The 21,484-nt window shown below is 47.7% G+C and overlaps 1 protein-coding gene across 1 annotated transcript in view; it reads left to right on the top strand.

Annotated features, from left to right (window-relative positions):
* The first annotated feature begins 3,836 nt into the window (after positions 1–3,836).
* Positions 3,837–21,484, top strand: part of ADRA1D (adrenoceptor alpha 1D) — a 33,641-nt gene continuing 15,993 nt past the window's right edge. Inside the window, exon 1 of the mRNA XM_081290161.1 lies at positions 3,837–5,943. Within this exon, the coding sequence (XP_081146287.1) occupies positions 4,833–5,943 (1,111 nt within the window). The 5' untranslated portion in view covers positions 3,837–4,832. The remainder of the gene's footprint in view (positions 5,944–21,484) is intronic.

Genomic DNA, 21,484 nt, shown 5'->3' with positions numbered 1-21,484 from the left:
GCCAGAGTTGGTCAAACTAAAGTTAACTTCTCACTTGTGAGACAAGCCATTCCTTTTTCTTTACTATCACTCTAAAGAGGTCCCATAAGAAAGGAAAGATAAATATAGGTGCTCAGTCTTCCATCTTAAACTGGGAGTCATGCCACTGAAACACAAAGAACCCAAAGGCCAGCGGGTTCTCCAGAACTCATTGTTCCAGCAACTTTCCCACAGGACTCCTGGTACTCAAGATATCTTGGGGGTGTCCCTGGCTTGGGGGGGGCTCCCAATGAAACTATGTGGGTTTCTGTGAAGACTTTACTTGAAGCAAGAGTTCCTGTGCTTTGCTGGGCAAAGTGGGGTACACCTGTAATCCAGCATTTTGGGAAGCTGAGGCAGGAGGATCACAAGTTCAAAGCCAGCCCCAACAACTTAGCAAGGCCCTAGGAACTCAACAATACCCTGTGTATAAATAAAATATATATATATATATAAAAGGGCTGGGGATGTATCTCAGTGGTAAAGCACCACTAGGTTCAATCCCTGGTACAAAAGAAAGAGAGAGAGAGAGAGAGAGAGAGAGAGAGAGTGTGTTCTTGTGCTTTAATCTTTGTTCTAGTTCAATCCCATTTGCCCTGTATTGTAAATTAAACAACTGGGCCTAGAGATTTGCCAAAGGCCATAGAATGAGAAAGTACAGAGCCTGAATGCCACTGCATGGTTCCCAGGTAAGAGTTCCTACAAAACTGCTAAAGACTTCCTTGTTGCCCTAGGAAGGCTCTTCAGTTAGAAGTCACACTTTGCCTGCCAAGGGTTCAACTCTAATTGAAAGAGTTCAGTGGATGGGGGTGTGTTTCATATTGCATCACAATTGAGGCCACCACTGGTCTTGCTCATTCTTCTACTATCTGTGACAAATAGTTTAACCAAAGGAATAAACCCAACCATAAGTCTTCTTCAGCTGAGAGCATTGATGGGTCACATGCATGACACTTTCAGAAAGCCCTCCAACATTTCTTTTAAGGATGGCCACGCTTCCACAGGCCAAGTCAAATTGAGGAAGAACGAAAAATAGAATAGATCAATTATTTATCAAGAGTGCATTTAAACTCTCCCTGAAGTCTACTTTCCCTAGGAAGTTTTGGAGATGGTTGAAAGGGGACAGTTAGAGGGAAACAAATAGAAATACACTGGGGATGTACCTGAGAATCTGAGTTCCCAGGCCCTAAGTTCTAGCCATTTTGAGGACAGCATGTCTCTATAGACAATGTCTATTCTAGAACATAAATCTCATGTGAGATTCATTCACATTCATTCATTTGTAGCTGAAATAAATACTAGGGTACTTTGTGGACTAGTCTCAGAGCAGCATCCTTGCAAAGAAATAACCACTCATAATCCCTGGCATCCCCTCTAAACTAATCACTTCACACACCACCATTCCCCGATAACAGAGAAGAAAGAAAAGAGGAAAATGATCATATTAGAAAGATCCACAGATACAACCAAGATACCCTTCAGTAGATGAATGGATAAAGAAAATGTGATATATATACACACAATGGAATATTATTCAGCATTAAAAGAGAATAAAATCATGGCATCTGCAGGTAAATGGATGGAGATGAAGAATATGATGCTAAGTAAATCCCAAAAAAGCAAAGGCGGGAATGTCTTTTCTGATATAAGGATGCTGATTCACAATGGGGATGGGCGGGGGAGCATGGCAGGAATAGAAGAACTTTAGTTAGGGCAAAGGGGAGGAGGAGTATGGGGTGTAGGAAAGACGGTGGAATGAGACAGACATCATTACCCTAAGTATGAAAACACAAATGGTGGGACTCTACTTTGTCTTCAACCAGAGACATGAAAAATTGGGCTCTATTTGTGTAATATGAATTGAATTGCATTCTGCTGTCATATATAACTAATTAGAATAAATACATTTTTAAAAATTCAAAGAAAGAAAGATCCATATAAAAACAGACCGGGAAGAGTCATTGTTGAGGTAGAAATGAAAATTAGAATGAGAAATTTTAGACTTGACCCAAGGTAGAGACTACAGAGAGAAGAGATGGATTCACAAAGTTAAGTGGCAAAACCAATCAGTACAACTTTAGACTGGCTAGTTTTGGAGTAGAGGGTGAACCAGAGGATGAATTTAGGTGTCTAGCTTTAACTGCCTGGATGGTGATTCCATTTTCATAAGGGATTACAGCAAGTTGAAAATCTGAGTGTCCAAGATGGTGAGTTTAGTTTAATTTGGTTTTGTTAAATACGTCTAATTTGAGGTGCCCATGATGTATCCAGGCAAAATTGTGGGTGTGGATGCTGTGCTCGGAGCAGTATTGAGCTTTTTTCCAGTCTCTCCACTGCTAAAACCTCTCTTCAGATAGAGACAACTCCTCTCTTTGCCCCTGCCAGCAGTACATGTGTCTAGACCCTTCCCAGATTTGAGCATCTGATAAGCTGGCACAGGAAACTGACAGATGATCTCACAGCTCCTGCCTTTCCATGTTCCTTCCCAAAGATCTCTAAAACATCCTCTTGCAGACCTTCTGAGGACCACCAAATTCTAAAAGGAGTGAGGCTGCCCCATCTTCTTCCAGGCACCCTACCCCACCTCTCCTTCTCATGTTGCTGGCAAAGACACCTCCAGCCTTCTGCTGGCTCTCTAGACAGAATCAAGCACAGATCTCTGTGACACCAGTGAAGAAATCCCCTAGTGCTCCAGCCCCATTCCCTTTACCCCAGTCTTCTTTGAAAACTCACCAGACCTAGAACCAAATGGACTCCATTGGGGTTACACCTGTCCCACATTATGAGAAGGCAGCCAGTCATGGACACTAGGACTGCCTCCCCTCACTCCCAAGTGAGGAGCTCCTGGCATCCCCTTTCAGTGCCCTTCCCTTTCAGAGAGGAAGCCCAGATTCAGGGTTTTGTTTTTGGTCAGCTTCCAGCTAACCCTTAAAAGCCACATTGCTTTCATTTTAACCCACAGTGGTAATTTCCAGACCCATGTAAAACATGGATGATTTAATGGGATAACTTGTGGGCCTTGAAGAACTGTTTCTAAGTTATGATTATTACAGCCTTGGCTTCCTAGGCTGGAGGAGGGGCTTACCCATATTTCAACAATTCTCCCATTTCCTGCTTTTTCTTCAAAGCAGCTTCTCATCTAGGACTTTCAGACAATTTGCCTGTTAGCCACAGCCAGAGACGCCAAGACCCATCTCCTCCCAGCCTTCTTTCCAAAAAAATCCCCTGGCAAGTGTTAAATCACCTTCATCTTGCACCTAAGAGGTGGCTTTATGCTCCCTACTGACTCTTCTTCTTCTGTCGTTCATAAGGGCCAGCAGCCACTTAAGTATTTTATGTTGGCTTAATGAATGATTGTCTTGTGTCTCTCCCTGCCAGATCTGCTGGTCAGTAAGAGGCTCCTCCTACTCTAACCTCCACCAGTGTCCGTGCTTCATACCAGTGCCACATTTCTTCTGCCCCCTGTCCTCCCTGTTCAGATCCTGCCGTTCTAAGTCCCACTCAACTAAGAAACCCAGGCACTAGGTAGACTTTGACTCTCATTTTACAGATGAGAAACTGAGGTAGGTACAAAGAGATCCAACAGCTAATAAGGGAGGAGCCTGGGTATTTGGAGCCAGACTTCTCTCTTCCCTCCTCCACCCCCATCCATCCTGCCAAGTGACCTTTCCCACCCTCCAGCACTTGTGCTCTCCCTCCCCAGCACCAGGCCGCTTGTTTGCAGTAGCAATAGAAAGATTTATTCTGACATTTGATGTAGAGTAAACTAACAGTGCGAAAGTTGGTGTTACATAGATCACTGTCCTGGGCAGGGTCTCAGGGCTATAGCCACATAGTCTGTTCGGCCGGCGCCCTTCATACCCGGCCTCAGCTTATACCAGGCTTCTGACCCCTTCCGGGGCTCTCTCCACGCCTTCATACTTGGCAGAAGGGTTTGAGACCCTCCTCTAGCCTGTGGCCTGAAAGAAAAAAAAAAAGAGGTGTTGCAGATTGATCCAGGCAGTCTCAGGAGGCGACCGCCGCGACACTGCACCGTCCAGTCCGCAGTCCGCAGATCCCGGGCGCTTGCTGCTCTCTGGCGGCCAGTGTCGGGAGTCTGGGGACCAAGAAATCGCGCCTTCTAAGCTCCGCACGCCCAAGGGCAACCAGTGAGTGACCCGGAGGCTGGAAAGGGAAGCGAAGAAGAGCGACGCAGCTGAGGAGTGAGAACCACGGGAGAGGGGATCCAGAAGAGGAGCGGGAGAGCGCGCGAAGGGAACAGCGAAGGAAGAGAGCAGTCCTGGCACCAGCGGCGAAGCGTAGGTGGCTCTGGAGTCGGAGAGCGCGTCAGCACCGCAACCCCTCCGGACCTTCACACACACTGTCTCCCAGAGATCAGAGCCCCTTCTCCCAGGGAGCGCGGCGCCCCCTCTTTCGGCTCCGGCCGCCCCCTCCTCCCTCCACGCGCTGCCCCTCCTCCGTCCCGCCCCCCGCACGGAGTTGGGAGCGCCGCAGTGGCCACTGCCTGCACCACCGGGTCCCGGAGCCGCTGCTTTGCCGGATCGCCTGGGCACGCTCAGAGAGCAGCGCGAGTCACCAGCCCTGACTCTTCTTCGATCCGACTCCACGGGTGGCCTCGGGGAGCCCCAGCCGCCTCCCGACCTGGCATTCCGCTCCCCAGCTGCCACTCTACGTATCACAGGAACTTGGGCAGGACCCGGACCGGACTCGCGCGCGGGGCTGAACCCGAAGCCCTGCGGCTATGCCCTCCTGCCCCCTCCCTGTCAGTTGTTGGTCCTGCATCCTGGCTCGGCCCCCGACGGCTGCGCGTTGAGATGACTTTCCGAGACCTCCTTAGCGTCACTTTCGAGGGACCCCGCCCGGACAGCAGCTCCGGGGGCTCCAGTGCGAGCGGCGGCGGGGGCAGCACAGGCGGCGCGACTGCCTCGGAGGCCCCGGCGGTGGGCAGCGTTTCGGGGGCCACGGGCGGCGGTAGCGGCGTGGTGGGAGCGGGCGGCGGCGAGGACAACCAGAGCTCCGCTGGGGAGCCGGGGGGCGCGGGCGCGGGTGGCGAGGTGAACGGCACAGCGGCCGTCGGGGGGCTTGTTGTGAGTGCGCAGGGGGTGGGGGTGGGTGTCTTTCTGGCAGCCTTCATCCTCACCGCTGTAGCGGGCAATCTACTTGTCATCCTCTCGGTGGCCTGCAACCGCCACCTGCAGACGGTCACCAACTATTTCATAGTGAACCTAGCTGTAGCCGACCTGCTGCTGAGCGCCACCGTTTTGCCCTTCTCTGCCACCATGGAGGTTCTGGGCTTCTGGGCCTTCGGCCGGGCCTTCTGCGACGTGTGGGCCGCGGTGGACGTGCTGTGCTGCACGGCCTCCATCCTTAGCCTCTGCACCATCTCGGTGGATCGGTACGTGGGCGTGCGCCACTCACTCAAGTACCCTGCGATCATGACAGAGCGCAAGGCGGCGGCCATCCTGGCTCTGCTCTGGGCCGTAGCCCTCGTCGTGTCCGTGGGGCCTCTGCTGGGCTGGAAGGAGCCGGTGCCCCCGGACGAGCGCTTTTGCGGCATTACGGAGGAGGCGGGCTATGCTGTCTTCTCTTCGGTGTGCTCCTTCTATCTGCCCATGGCAGTCATTGTGGTCATGTACTGCCGCGTGTACGTGGTCGCGCGCAGCACCACGCGCAGCCTCGAGGCGGGCGTCAAGCGTGAGCGGGGCAAGGCCTCTGAGGTGGTGCTGCGTATCCACTGTCGTGGTGCAGCCGCCGGCGCAGACGGGACGCATGGGACTCGGAGTACCAAGGGCCACACCTTCCGCAGCTCGCTATCTGTTCGCCTGCTCAAGTTCTCTCGTGAGAAGAAGGCAGCCAAGACGCTGGCCATCGTCGTGGGCGTCTTCGTGCTCTGCTGGTTCCCCTTCTTCTTCGTCCTGCCGCTGGGTAAGCGATCCCTCTCCCACTAGCCCCTTCATTTCCTTTCCAAGCCTATGGCTATGGCTTCCTGGCAGACATGGATGATCCTCCACCTCCTCCTTTAGGGTTCCATCCTAACCCTGTAGGGTTGATTTAGCGACTTTCCTGATCTCTTACTTTGTATAGGGAAAATGAGAAGCAGATTTCGTTTCACAGGGTTCCAGCTCTTTGTTTTTCTCCTGTTCGTTGCTATTACAAATCCGATCTTGTTTCCAGCCCCCCATGACCATGAGAAATCCTTGTAGATATCGCCCATACTGTGTGGTCAGCTGTGTATGTGACCCCTACATTACCCGCCCTCCGGAACTAGAGGCACAGAGTGGGTAGGTCCCCATGTGTTCATTCATTCATGAGAAGCAGGCCCTGGCCCATCCACTTGTGCATCACCATACTCTATAAGCCACCTGCTTCCTTCAGCACTCCTTCAGTTTGGAAGCTGGCCTCAGTGGTATCTGTGAGTGTATCCTGAGCTTTTATGTCTGAAGGCTCTTTTTGAAGGAGTTGCAGGAGAGGATTGTGTGGGGTAAGAAGGGGGGAAAAACAGGGCAAATTACAAAATGGACAATTAGTATTGTCTATCATCATTTCTGAAATTTATGAAGTCAGGGAACTTTCCTAATTCCTTCACAAGTTGCCCTGGGATATGGGCAATGTTCTCAGGGCTTCCTTTCACTCCTTGAGACCTCTCTTGCAGCAGGGACTAGGGGCTGGACCAGCATGGGGAGGAGAAGGAGACAGCATCTGTGGGGACATTTGCCTGGAATCATTTCCCATGCAGCTGCAGCCTCAGCCTACTCAAACAGAGGGCCGCCCCCGCCCCTGGCCTTTTCTCCCTGACCTGCCCCCTTCTTACCTTGTGAGACTGAGTCGAGGAAGAAACAATACCTACCCCCCCCTCCACTGCAGGCCCTCTCCCCACAGCAGCCACAGTGACCTTTATACATTATGAATTAGATGTGTCACACTCCTACTAAATCCCTCAATGTTTTCCCACTGCCCTGGGAAGAAAATCCAAACTGTACCATGGCCTGGAGAAGGTAACCTTCAAATTTTTATTGTTCAGGCCAAAATGGGACATTATGAGTGTTTACACTAGAACCACTGGCATGAACTAGGGCAATCCCAGACATGTAATTCCCCTCCAGAAAGGGAGGTCCCAAGGAAGGGGCTACCTCCCTCTACCTTGCCCCTGTTCCCTCCCTCTACCTGCCCCCCATATTTCACCCCTCTGATCCTGTCTGGTTCCTTTACCAAACCCATACCTGACTCTAGACCTTTGTACTTGCTCTTCCCTCTATCTGGACAGCTTCCCCACACACACACCTCCACCCACCAGCAGCCTCTCCTGGCTAACTCTTCATCCTTTAGATCTTCACTTAAATGTCCCCTTTTCTTAGAGTTATCGGTCTCAGTTGTCCTCCCTATTTTCTCTTTCAAAGGATAAGGTTCTCTGTCTTCATTGAATCATCAGTTATAGTTACATATATGTGTGTTGCTTGATTTGATGTTTGACTTCCCCACTGGCTCTGCAGCTCTGTGATGGCAAGGTCCCATAACTGTCTCATCATGAATCCACAGTGGCCAGCACAGCACCTGGTATATGAGGGACAATAGAGTGCCACATTGAGGGTCACAGGCTCTGACACCAAACAGCCTAGGTTCAAATCCCAGCTCTGCCTCTGTGGAACTTCAGGCAAGTCCCTTACCCACTCTGTGCCTCTGTTTCTTCATCTATAAATAGGGATGGTGGTGATGATAATAATGCCAGCCTAGAGTGCTGTGGTGAGAATAATATTGCATGAATATAATTGTGGCACATAGCAAGTGCTGGATATGCTGATGCTAATTCAGAGTAAGGCATGAGTAAAGCCCCCTCTTGAAGTCATCTGTCCCAAAGAGTTTTCCCACTGCCCTGGGAAGAAAATCCAAACTCTGTTGTGAGCACAGGGGCAAGGAATGTTCTGAAAGCAACACAACTGGAGGAAAAGACAAATAAGCGGTCATGAGACAGTGGGTGTGCCCCCCACCTTAGACACCTACTCAGACACCCAGGATTTAGAACTCTCTGAGCTCCATCCCCACACCCCTGTGCTGGCCTTGCCCCCCTGCATCTTGTTCATAAGCACCCTCATTCTCCCCCTGCACCTTGATTCACACAGGTTCCCTGGAGGGAAGCCACCTCCCTTTTTATATTTTCTTTAACTTCTTTTAAAATTTTAATTACAAAATAAAATCGAAAATTATGTAACAAGCACCTATGTACTATAACCACCCATTTTGAACACATGTTAACATTTTGCCATATTTGCCTTAGATCCCTTCCTCTTGCTCCTTTCAAAAAAAAAAAAAATAGAACCCAGCTGCAACCCAGTGCCCTCCTCCCCGCCTTCCTCTCTCTCTCCCTGCCTCCCCAGAGGCAAATCTGGCATTTGTCACTCCCGTGTATTTGTTTATACTCTTAGAACAAGCATCTGTATTCATAACAAAGTATAGAATTGCTTTGTGTCTTTAGAATTTATATCAATGGCACCTGCTGTGCATATCACTCTTCAGTTTACCTTTTTTTACCCAATATTATGTCCTTGAAATTTATGCCATGCTGGGCCATTGTCACAACAATACATTTGAGTGTCTTCCAGGTGTGTTAATCCAGTGTCCTGCTGAATGTGCAGTTTTTCTTGGTTTTTGCAGTTACAATAAGCACTGCAAAGGGCTACTATTGTTTTTTTGAGGTCCAGATCACATGTTTCCCTCTTCTAGGAAATCATCCCTAAATTTCCAGGGCCTTTGCCCCTTCCTAGCATCTACTGCTCTTTCTCAATTCCTCAGTCTCTGCTGCTCCTCACAAGTGGCATGGGGTCCCTTCAGAAGCTCTGTATCTTGTTCTGGGCAGAGATTTGCATGGGTGTATGCATATGTAAAGTCATAGAGCTGTATGATTAAGACATACACACAAGAGCTAAGGGATGCCGGTGGAGCTGAATGGAATGGTATTGACAATAAATGAGGCAAGAGAGCAGAGGCCAAGCAAGGAAACAGAATATTCCAATCTTCCCCATGTGACTTGAAGAGCTAATACAAGGGCAGAGGCTACTAAGGGAGCAGGAATGGCTTGGAGGCTGTGTAGGCAGGAAATTGGGCAGGAAGTCCTAACACCCCCCAGGCCTGGGATGGGGGAGGTCCCTTTGGAAGAGCCCGAACATTCTGAGCAGCAACACTTTGAAGGGAATATGGCCTCTAAGGGGCAGGCAGTTCTTGGCATGAAGGTGCCAGGTATATGGCGGGGAGGGGAGGATGAGGGGAACTTGGTTATGGGGTCAAGGATGGGGGTGCTCACAGGAGCATGGGGTGTAGGAAAGGATGGAGGGAGAAGAGAAAAGAAAAGGGCTCGGTGGAGCTTCAGGGAACACCTGCTTTGAAAGAGCCAGAAAAAGCAGAGAGGCAGCTGGGCCAGGTGTGGTGGCACATGACTGTAATCCGGCTCAGGAGGGTGAGGCAAGAGGATCACAAGTTCAAAGCCAGCCTTAGTGATTTAACAAGGCCCTGAGAAACTTAGTGAGGCCATGTCTCAAAAATTTTTAAAAAGAGCTGGGGATATGACTCAGATGTTAAGTGACCCGGGGTTTAATCCATGGTACCAAAAATAAATAAATAAATAAATAAAGGTAGCTGGGCAAGATGGCCATACAGGCAGCACCTCCCTCCTCACAGATCCTGATGGCCACACTAGGTGAAATGAGCACCAGAAATGGAGGGATTGGGAAATATCATTGTGTGTCCACAAAGGCCATAGGCCATAGAAATTAAGAGACCCATAAAGATACTACCCAGGACAGCCTAACAGTCCACAGTGTCCCCACTCACACCTGCACACACAAAGCTAAGTAGAAGCAGCAGCCAAAACCACAGCAGAGACAGTCCTTTAACAACAGCCACCAATAGCCCAGGGGAGTAACAAGAAAATGGTCCAGAGTCATAGAGGGACATTGGCTCAGTGGGCCATGGACTGATCATCTAATGCTGTGGGTCAGGCTACAGAAACATCAGAGAGAAAGAGCACCATCTGTGGGTGTCCTGAAACCCTGGGGACACAGATGCCAGACACCTAAAATCCTGAAGGGCTCAAAGAGACTGGGGATCATCTCCCTCATTTCTGGATGCCCCACCTGAGGAGCAACTGCAGAGCACACATTCCCTGAGACAGGCAGAGGGTCCCTCAATGAACCTGAGACATCAAGAGTTCAACAGTAATTCCAGGCAGCAAAGTTTGCTTCTGATTGCAGAGATGCCTGTGGACATATAAATACCCCTCACCCCTCACCTGCAGCCCCCCCAACCTTGGCTTTCATGCTTATACTCAGCTGAGCATGCATAGTGATGGCACATCCCTGTTCACCTAGGACAGTCCTGTTTTGTGCCTGTTGACCAATGTGATTATGATAGTGCTCCCTGTCAGTTTCAAGGATGTTCCTGGTTGGACAAGAGAGAATATGGACATTGGTCTGAGAGGCCTGTGGAGGAGGGGCTGTTGGCAGCCCTACCCAGGACAAACACATACCCACTGACCTCAGCAAGCTGGCGCAGGGCTAAGTGCCATGGAAAATCACAGGAAACTGCGTAAGTGGTTCCTGCTCATGGGCATCCTGTAGCCCCAATGTCTAGAGCAGCACAAACCTGCAGAGGGTTATGTGGAGAGGTAACAGTCAGAGCTGCTGCCTGGGACTTCCCTGGAGGATCCCTGAGGTGGGAGCATGGCCACCATGGGGCCGTAGCCCTGGGAGGGGTGGGCAGCTGGAAGTGTGCCTGGTGAAGCCTTCTGACCCTGGGATACTTGATGCAGGAGTCCCCTTTCTCTCAGAGGTCTGAGCCAATCACTCAGTGTAGTCATGCAGGTCACCTTCCCTGAGGGCCAGAGAGACACAGGAAGGACAGGGGAAACCTGCCCCTAGCAAGCATCCATCTGTGCAGAGATTCCTTCCTCTTCCCAGAGTCTCCAGAGGCTGTCTCTCTCCTCGGTGTCTTCACAGCAATAACACTTTGCTACCTTTGGCTTTTGCTGCCTGGGAAATGCCCCCAGCCAGTCCCAGAGGTGGATCTGTCCCCTACATTTTACACTCACACACCAGCCACACCTCCTGTCATTCCTGATGACCACTAGCAAACCCCTCAAGCTTACACTCTCAGCTGTGTTTTTGTTGGGCAGATCACAAAGTACCCCTGGCTTCTGAATGCCATCACCCAGGAAAGTCCCAGAGGCTCAGAACCTAGGACCCCTCCCAAATACACTTCAAGATATTCAAGTTGCCCAGAGGCCCAGATATCAGAAGCCCCCACAGTCCAGCCAATGTCCCAGAACAACACACCATCCATCCACAAGCCTCACCAGGTCTTTCTCCCTGCTGTGAGTCTGTCTCTGTGATACAGCACACCTCCCTGACCACCCAGACTTAGTTAGGTGTGCACATGCTTCTACTGCACATTACTTTCCCCACAGTATACTGTCTTTGTGAATATTCAATACATAGCACAAAGTTTGAAGAGTGAGAGAACTTACTATGTGGGCCTAGAAAAGTGGCCATATTGCAGGGGTGCTCCTGGCTTGGGAGTCTATGAGACACTCTTGGAATGTGTAGTCTATGAGAAGAAAGGTCAAGGGATGAGGCCAGCAGGAGGATGGAGAAATAAACTGGACTACTGTACAACAGGGAAAAGAACAAACCTCAGGTATACACAACAACATGGGTGAATTTTTTGTACATGACATTAAGTAGAATAAGTCAGATCAGAAATTTAAAGCATATGTACCATATGGTTCTGTGTATACAAAGTTGAATAATATGTGAAATTAATCAACAGCAATAAAAATCAGGGTAGTGATTATGTGTGTGTGTGTGTGTGTGTGTGTGTGTGTGTGTGTGTGTTGGTATTTACTGGAAGCGAATGCTAGAACCTTCAACTAGCAATGTTCTGTATCTTGTTCTGGGCAGTTATCACATCATTGTTTGCATATGTAAAGTCAGCAAGCTGTACGCTTGAGATGTATGCACTTATAAACTTGACTGTCAATTTGAGTACCTTAATGAGAGGGACAGAAAGCAGGTAGAAGACTGTGAGCCATGCTGAGGAATTTGTTAGCACAAAAAGACCAGACCGGATGCAAACTTCATAGATCAGCTCAGATTTTTATTGAGGAAAGAAGTTTCATGCAGGAAGAGGGTGACACCTCTGATGGGCCCACTTTCCTGGTGGAAAATGAGTCACTGGCCAAAGGAATTTGGGCTTATATAGGCTATACTGAGAGACGATTTAGTGAGCATGTGAGTTTGGGCACTCAGGAATTTGGGTTTTTAGGGGGGTGGGGAGGTCTGTGGCCAGCACTTGGAGAGGATTTATCTTGGAAGAGATTAGTGCTTCCCAGAGACTATCATTCTAGTTTTGATAAAACACCTTCTCCCCACCTGTGGCCAGCATCTGGAAAGGATTTATCTTGAAAGAGATTAAAGCTATCAATGTATGGCTTTCTTTTCATTCCCTTTTCCAAGGCCACACTATTTGAGGGTTTTTCATTTTCCATATCTAACAGAATTGATGTCCAGAATGGAAAGCAGGCTGTGACAATCAGGTAAGGAGTGGTGCAGGCAGGTGTTTCTGAGATTTGGCCATGTTCCAAAGGACCCATCTCCACAACTTCCTGAGATATTTCTTGGGTCGGCAGGTGCAGGGGAAGAGTTGGGGGTGCTGTGTGACAGGTCATTGGTGATGGCATTTGTCCCCATCCCCCCACCCCCATGCAAAAACCTGAAGAAAAGTCTGGCATTAAGTCTCCTACCTGTGCTTCTGTGGCACCTAGCACATAGTACATGCTCAGTAAATGTATGCAGAAGAAGAAGAAAAGGACAGAATCCATGGCCTCTTTGCATCCTGCCATGCCAAGAGTCTGTGTGGTAAAGCACAGCTGTTTTAGTCAACTATTTAGCTGCTGTAACTAAAAGATCTGACCAGAACAATTGTAGAGGAGGAAAAGTTATTTGAGAGCTCATGGTTTCAGAGGTCTTAGTTCATAGAAGACCAGCTTCATTCCTTGGGGCTCGAGGTGAGGCTGAACATCATGGCGGGAGTGGATGGCGGAGGAAAGCAGCTCACATCATGGTGATCATGAAGCAGAAAGAGAGTCTCCACTCTCGAGATATAGAATATATACCCCAGAGCCATGTTCCAGCTCCCACCTCCTCCCCACGCCCTACCACTTCAGTTACCACTCACTTGATCCCTATTAAATTAAATCACTGATTGGGTTAAGACTCTTACAACCTAACCGTTTCTCCTCTGAACCTTCTAGCATTGTCTCACATGTAAGTTTTTGGGGGACACCTCACATCCAAACCATATTACACAGCCTTCTACTTACTTTATTTTTTGTGTCGTATTGTGGTATTTTATTATTTATCCCTCTATTTATTAATTTATCCACCTAATATGAAATCTACCCTCCTAATAAATTTTAAGTATGCATATGGTATTGTTAACTACAGGAATTGTGTTGTACAGAAGAGCTCTAGAACTTATTCACCTTCCTGAACTGAAATTTTATGCCCATTGATTGGCAACTCCCACTGAGGAATTGTGAAGCACCATCCTGCTCTTTGATTCTATGAATTGGACTACCTCAGGTGCTTCATATATGTGGAATGCTGTGGTATTTTTACCGGGACTGGCTTATCTCACTTAGTATAACTTCCCTCTATTAACTGTCAATCATCCTTACTAGTGATATGGGTGTATGACCCTCCATACATGTGCTTTAAAAAATTTAAGCATAATATATAACATTGATCAAGTAACTGTTTCGAATAACCCATGAGTTAGGGTTCTTTGTGGGGTTGTTGTTTTGGATTTTTTTGTTTTTTTGTTTTTTTGTTTTTTGGGTTTTTGGGGGTTTTGGTTTTGGTTTGTTTTTGCAGTGCTATGGATCGAAGTAGGGCCTTGGACATGCTAAGCACAATTCTGCCACTGAGTTACAGCTCCAGCCTGGGCTTTTGCTGTTGTTGGTGGTTTGTTTGTTTGTTTGTTCTTCATGGAAAGTTTCAAGTACCTACAATAGTAGAACAGTATAATTAACCCCCATGTACCTATGACTCTGCTTCAACCCCAGGCTAATAATGTTGGTTCATCTCAACCCCACCCACTCTCCCACCACTGCACATTATTATGAAAAAAAAAATCCCAGATACCATATCACTTTAACTGTAAATTTTTCAGTATATATTTCTAGAAGAAAATGACTTTTAAAAAATAACTACTATCTATTGTAACACATTAAAATGACCACTTAATATTATCAATTTAATTCAAATATCTACCTAGTGTTCAAAAGGTTGCTGGTTGCTTTATAAACTTTTACTTTGTTAGAATGAAGATCCAAAAAAGGCACATGTATTGTATGTGGTTCATTTGCCTACCAGGTTTACTTAATTGATACATCCCTCCCCACCACCACCACCACTACCTCTTTTTTCTTTTAATTTCTTTAGTAAAGAAACAAAATTGCTTCTCCCAAGGTATATTTCACAATATATGGACTTCACATCTTCATAGTACCATTTACCATATCCCTCTGTTTCCTATTTGCCTATAAGCTAGTTTGATGAGATTCAGGTTTGGTGGTTTGGACAAGAATTCTCTTTTGTGATGTCAAGATTGATCAGGGTTCAGATGCTGTCGGCCTGATTTGTCCATTATAAGGTAACTCATCAGCCTCTCCTCTGCTGGCTTTAGCAGCTTTGATCATGGCCGGGACCAATGGGGCTTAAAGTGGTGGTATTTTAATCCTATAATTACTTCTGGATTTTTTTACTAGAATTTCAAAAAGAATTCACCACTAGCTGTTTGGTTGAAATAGTGTCTATAGAAGATGCAGGAGAGGTACTGAATGTTCCTCCTTATATATCAAATGAGGAGTCAATTCTCCAGTGTTCTTTCCAGAGGTGGCCAATGGGGGTTTTTTAATACCATAATAATGCCATGGTTTTTAGACATCCATGATATTCTGACACCTTACAGACATCACCATTTGGGGCTTGATTAATGAGCACCTTTTCAAATTGGCTCCTGAGATCTTTGGCACAACCCAGAGAATGTTGAGTACTTCCTTGCTTTCTGATCGAGTGAGACATTTTAGTCTCAGCTTATGCTTTTCCTGCTCTGGACCTAGAATTAGTTATTTCTCTTAAAAGTTCTGGTATCTTTTAGTGGAAAATGACAAGTGAGAGACCACAGTCTGAGCTCTCAGCTCTTCCTTGATTCTGAATTGGTTACACATCTAGTGGACAGATCTAGGAAATATATTTTATCTTTTGTAAAGAAAATATACACCACTGATGGGGATGGGTTTTTGTCCTTGGGGACAGATCCCTTCCCTTCAGATCTCATCCTGTGCCCAACTCCTGCTAAAGTGCTATCCCAAACATTCAATGACCTTTGGATCACTCAGCCTCGTTCATTAAAGACCTAAGTGTTGGGGTCACAAGATTTCTCCCTCACTTTCATCCCTGCCCTTGCATCAGTGTGACATTACTATACTGAGGCTGACCATGATGACACGTTGGCCTCCCCATTACAGTGACCTTCCCTCTCCCCATTCTAATTAGGGCCATGCCCAAGTCCACATGCCTGCCCCAATCTGCTCCTGTCCTGCCTCCTTGGCTCCCATTACTTCTGCTCATTGATCTCAACCACCCAAGCCTTCACCTTTCTGCCCTACATTTTGTCACCTGACCAGTTATACCTCCCTTCCCTAGCCAGCTAGTCCCATGATCTATCACTTCATCCTCTCCAACAATTTTTAACTCTCTCCCATCTACCTACTTCTATGAGTCCCAAATCCTGATTCAAGCCATTCTTTCACATGGAGCACAGTGATGTTCTGGGAAATGTTCAATAATTGGCTTTGGGGGGCTGGGGATGTGGCTCAAGTGGTCACGTGCTTGCCTGGCATGCGTGGGGCACTGGGTTCAATCCTCAGCACCACATACAAATAAAATAAAGATGCTGTGTCCACTGAAAACTAAAAAATAAATATTAAAAATTTAAAAAACAAAACAAAAAATAATAATAATTGGCTTTGGGATGGAGCTAATTTGTAGCATCTGCCCATTGCCCTAGTATAAATATTCCCACTGTGGTCAATTGCAAGTTATCAACAAAGCGCGCACGCACCACACACACACACACACACACACACACACACACACACACACATCAGCTTGCAAAATTCCTGAAGATTGAACCATCAGCTCTCGTGAATCAATCAATCCCAGGATCTAAGTGAGCACTCACTAAACAAAAATCACCTTCCATAGTCAGGGCTCTGCATGGCAGCAGGCCTTAGGATCTCTCCAAAATTCCTGCAGGTTCCCAATCAGCTCTGACTCCCTCTCAAAGCCCTTTCCCTTCCAAGGGATCTTCCTCGATCAGCTACTGCTTGTCCTTCCTTACCTTCCACCTCTCTTCTGCCTATACACAGCATACTGATATGTCCAGAGCTTTCTTAAAGATGTGTCTCCTTCAACCTTGTGGCCCCTTTGCCTTCACCCTCTCCCTATCTTCTCACTGTGATCTTTTCTCCCTTTCACTTATTTGCAATAATATTCCTTGCAACTTAACTTCTTTAAAGAATAATCTGATATCAATACTTCTCCACCTACCAACACACATCAGCCTCACTCACATATCTCCTGCCATCCTTCCCCCAACCCTCATCCTCTGAGGACACACTGCCATGGATATGCCTTTGACATGGTCACTGGTGACTGCCAGATTCTCATACTCAGAGGACTCTTCAAGTCCTTCTTTCATTCATCCCTGTATGTCAGCTTTCGTGCTCTCTCCTGGTCTCTTAGGAGTCTTCGTCTCCCTCTTTACCCCCTGCTCCTCCAGGTGTACCTCCTACTCCTTCTCAGCCTTCCTAGAAGGCCCTCTTCCCCTCAGATCCATATTTAAGTTCCAGGCCCACATTCTAGCTGCCAAGTCCCCACCAGCCCTTCAAACCCCCTGATGTTAGTTTCTTGTTGCTGCTGTAACAAATTACTTTAAACTTAGTGGCTTAAAACAACATTTTATCTCCCAGTTCTGAAGATCAAAAGTCCTAAAAATAAGTCTCCTTAGGGCTGTGCTTTTCCTAGAGATTCCAGAGGAGAATCCCCCTCTGGCCTCTTCCAGCCTTTGGGGGTGGCTGCACTCCTTGGCTCTGGGCCCCTCCTCTACCCAAAGTATTGCTCTGTTGTCACGTCTTCTCTGACTCTCCCCCTCCTGCCTCTATTCCTCTCCCCAGGACCCCTGTGATTACTTTGTGTCCACCTGGAGAACCAAGGATTGTCTCCCTCACTCAAGATCCTGAATGACAGCTACAAAGTCCCCTTCACCATGGAAGGTGGATTTCTTAGGTCCAGACCTCTTGAGGGCTCTTATTCTGTCTGTCACATTTGCATACCCCAACCACACTGTCTTCCCTTTCTGGACTCCCCCCTTTTCTTCTCCTCTTCTTAAGCTTCCACTGTCCCCAGGGTTAAGGGTCAGTTCATGGCCATGTTTTCAACTTTATCTCTCACCCAACTCCTCAGCCCCAGCTCACATCCCCCAGACTCAGTGCTGTGCACCTTCCTGCCCCAGATGCTGGCCAAGAAAAGGTCCCAAGCATTGCCATGGGACATGGCTACTCCCTGCATGACCTGAGCCTCTTATGGACCTGCAGAGTCCCTGAGGCTACTCCTCAGGGTTCCCATCTCCAGCCCACATAAGCTCTGCTTCATCTTGCACCCTGGGGATGATGGAGGATTTTCATTCCTTCACTTTGTGAGTGAAGGCCCAGGAGAACAAAGTTCTGGCCCTGAGAACTAACATGGGGTCTGGGAGGCAATGCTCAGGCAGCTCAATGCTGGGACTCCCTGACAGAGTGGCCACTATCTGGAGACCTTCTCTCCCCTGGCAGAAGTGCTATTCTGCTCAGACGTATGAGTCATTTGCCAGTGTGGACCCAGAGCTCAGAGGCTCATGCCCGGGTCAGGATCCAGTGGGGCTGAGCACAAGAGCCATTCAGCAGAACTGCAGTCTTGGTCGCTCAGAGCTTGGTATGGCCTGTTCCAAAGCTACAGATTAGATCAGGAAAGATGAGTGAAGAGATGGCAACCAAGAGGAGAAAGAGGAAAAGAAATTAAAGGAGAGAGGGGGGGGGCAGAGTGGAAGGGAAATGAGCAGGAGCCAGTATAGGGATATATTATATCCCTAATGTGGCCTCCACACAGCCTCTGTGTTCTAGGAGCTGCCTGCCCTTCCCTCTCGCAGCCTGCAGCTATAGAAGGGTGTCCCAGGCCAGACCAATAGTTCTCTGCCACCGCAGGGAGCCCAAGTATCCAGAGGCAATCATGGCAGCACAGAAGGACTTCTGGCCTATTCCTGGTCGATCTCAAGAAATAAGATCCTGCCAATTGCCCCTCACCATGGAAAATTAGCAATGCATGGAATTTAAGAGATTTGGCTGGCACAGCTGGCCCCACAGTGCCCTCAACCCACTCTTTCACGTCCTCACAGTCCATGAGATCTGGCTCCTACCCAGCTCACCTCTTTCTGGCAGCCTTCTGTGAGTGTTTCCACTTCAAAATGGCTTTATCTCTTTCCACTCTCCCTCTCACCTTCTCTGCTGCAGCCATCCTAATTTCTGGTTATCCCCAACTTGTCAGGTACCCTGATGCCTCATGCCCTTGCCTCTGCCTGGAATTCTGTCTCCTCCGTCAGATGCATGGCTTGCTCCCCACAGGCCCTCAAGTCTTCGCCCAAGGTGCTTTATTAGAGAGGCTTGTCTGACCCTTTCTGATTTAGCAAAGAGGTCCATGAGGAGTTGGAGGTTTAGCCCCTCTTGGGAGAGATTTTTGAACTCCAGGGTCAGAGCCACTGCCAAACAGCTAGAGAACTGGGAGACGGGAGGGGAATCTGGAGCTGGAATTCCTTCTCTCCTAGACCCGCTGGTGGGAAGAGACCTGAGTATCTAGAAGGACAGAGTATTTTTAACTCCTCTGTATCTTTCAGCCAGAGAGGATGGCGTACTATGGGTAGAAAAATCACTAATGGAGGAGGGGATAGGAAAAGGGGGAGGTTGGGGTGAAGCCTGATATTTCATGGTTGGCTACAAGTTATGGGAGAGACTGGCTGTGAATTCTGATGGTGTGCCAAGAACAAGTTCCCTTCTGGTGATGCCAAAAAAGTACTGTTAATCACACAGTCTGCCCCCTTGGCTTCAGAGCTGTCTGTTCTCGGCGGGCTTGGCCAGCGTGCTCAGTTCCAGCCATGTCCTTTCCCGCCTTACCTGACATCTCAGCAGCTCCTCCTTAGAACACAGAACTGGCCTTTCATAATCTAGACTACAAACAATCCCCCGCCTCAATTTCCCCAACAATTCTTGGACCAGGCTGACCCAGCCAACATGGCTATTTGCTGACTCAGGAGAAGCCCTACATCTTCTGACCAGCAGGGGTCTGGTCCCCTGGACACTAGGGTCAGACTCCTGAGACAGACTCCCCTGTGTTAGTCAGTTTTACATCTCTATAAAAAAAATACCTGAGCCAGGTGTGGTGGTGCATGCCTGAAATCCCAGTGGCTTGGGAGGCTGAAGCAGGAGGAATTTGAGTTCAAAACCAGCCTCAGTAACAGCAAGGCACTAAGTAACTCAGTGAGACCTTATCTAAACAAAACACAAAATAGGGCTAGGGATGTGGCTCAGTGGTCAAGTCCCTCTGAGCTCAATCCCCAGTACAAAAAAAAAAAAAAAAAAAAAAAAGAAAAGAAAAAAAAACCCTGAGCTGATTAATGTAAAAAAGAAAAAAGGTTTATTTTGGCTCGTAGTTTGAGAAGCTCCGGTTCATGATCGGCAAGCCCTGTTGCTTTGGGCCTGGCAGAAGTGCATGGCAGAGCAGAACACTCACCTCATGGTCAGGAAGTGAAAGAAGAGGAAGAGGAAAAGACCAGGGTCCCGCAATCCCCTTCAAGGACATGCCACCAGTGACCTGAAGATCTCTCACTAGGCCCCACCTCTTAAAGGTTCTGTCACTTCCCAGTAACTCCACAGGCTGGGGACTAAGCCTTTAACACATGGGTCTTTGGGAGACACATATCCAAGTCATAGCAACCCCAATACAGGGAATGGGGAAGGCAGGCAGGAGCTGCTGGATGGAGACTAACCACATGACAGAACAAGGACAAGGATCAGAGGGAGGCTGACAAGAACTACGACTATGGTCGGTCATCTCTATCTACATCCATCCTGTCTCTACTCATGGTGGTAAAAGTAGCCACTGCACCTCCATCCCACTCCCAGCCACCTTTTGAATGAGGAGGAATGGTCACAAACGTGCACACTCCAACTTCACCTTTCCCAGCAGTAGGCAGACAAGTTATGGTGGTGACCAAGGACTAATCCTTGGATCAGAGTTTTGGGACCAAGCAAAAGAACTTGAAGAAACATTCAGGAACTTGACCAAGAGTAGTCTTGGATCAGGTGCCCTAGAAGCAGAGTTTGAGATAGGGGTTCTTTTTACAAAGGATTTATTGAGAGAATGTTCTCAGGAGACATCTGGGAGGAAGGGAGGAAGCAACATGGGGCAGGGGAAAAGCTAAACCCAGATTGTGGTCTCCAACAAAGGCTTGCCTCAGTGTGATGACTCTAGGGAACTCAGGAGAAAGAAGGGCAGCACAGAATTGTACCACAATGAAGCAAGGGACTGTCATTGGCTATGGGCTGTCACATGGGGTCAGATTCATCTCCCCAATTGAAGCAGTGCCCATTGGCTGGGGATAGAGGACAAGTAGGAGCCATTGGTAGCCAATCCTCATAGCAGATGGGAGTGAGGGCATCCACTTAATGACCAAAAGGTAACTTTTTTCCATTTTTATTGGTGCATCATACTTATACCTAGTAATGATATTCATTATTACATATTCATAAATGTATACAATATAACAAAATGATTTGGTCAATATCATTCCCCAATATTTCCCCTGTCCTTCCCCTTTTCCCTCCCCTGGTCCCTTTCCTCCACTCTACTTGTATCCTTTCTATTTTAATGAGATCCCACCCACTTCCCCCCCCCCTTTTTTCTCTCTATATTCCACATGTGAGAGAAAACACAGAACCCCTGACATTTTGAGTTTAACTTATTTCACTTAATCTAATGTTCTAAAGTTCCATCCATTTTCCTGCAAATAACATAGTTTCATTCTCTTTATGGCTGAATAAAACTATTGTGTATATATACCACATTTTCTTTATCCATTCATCTGATGATAGACACCTGGGAAGGTTCCATAATTTGACTATTATGAATTGTGCTGCTATAAACATAGGTATACATGTATCTGTATGATGTACTGACTTTAATTATTCAAGATAAATACCTTGGAGTGGTATAACTAGGTCAGATGGTGGTTCCATTCCTAGTCTCCAAAAGGTAACTTTTGAGCA

The sequence above is a fragment of the Spermophilus citellus genome, assembly GCF_964194105.1.
Source record: "Spermophilus citellus genome assembly, chromosome: 4".
Lineage (NCBI taxonomy): Eukaryota > Metazoa > Chordata > Mammalia > Rodentia > Sciuridae > Spermophilus > Spermophilus citellus.
Note: the sequence above shows the minus strand (reverse complement) of the source record. Positions and strands in the feature narration are given on the sequence as shown.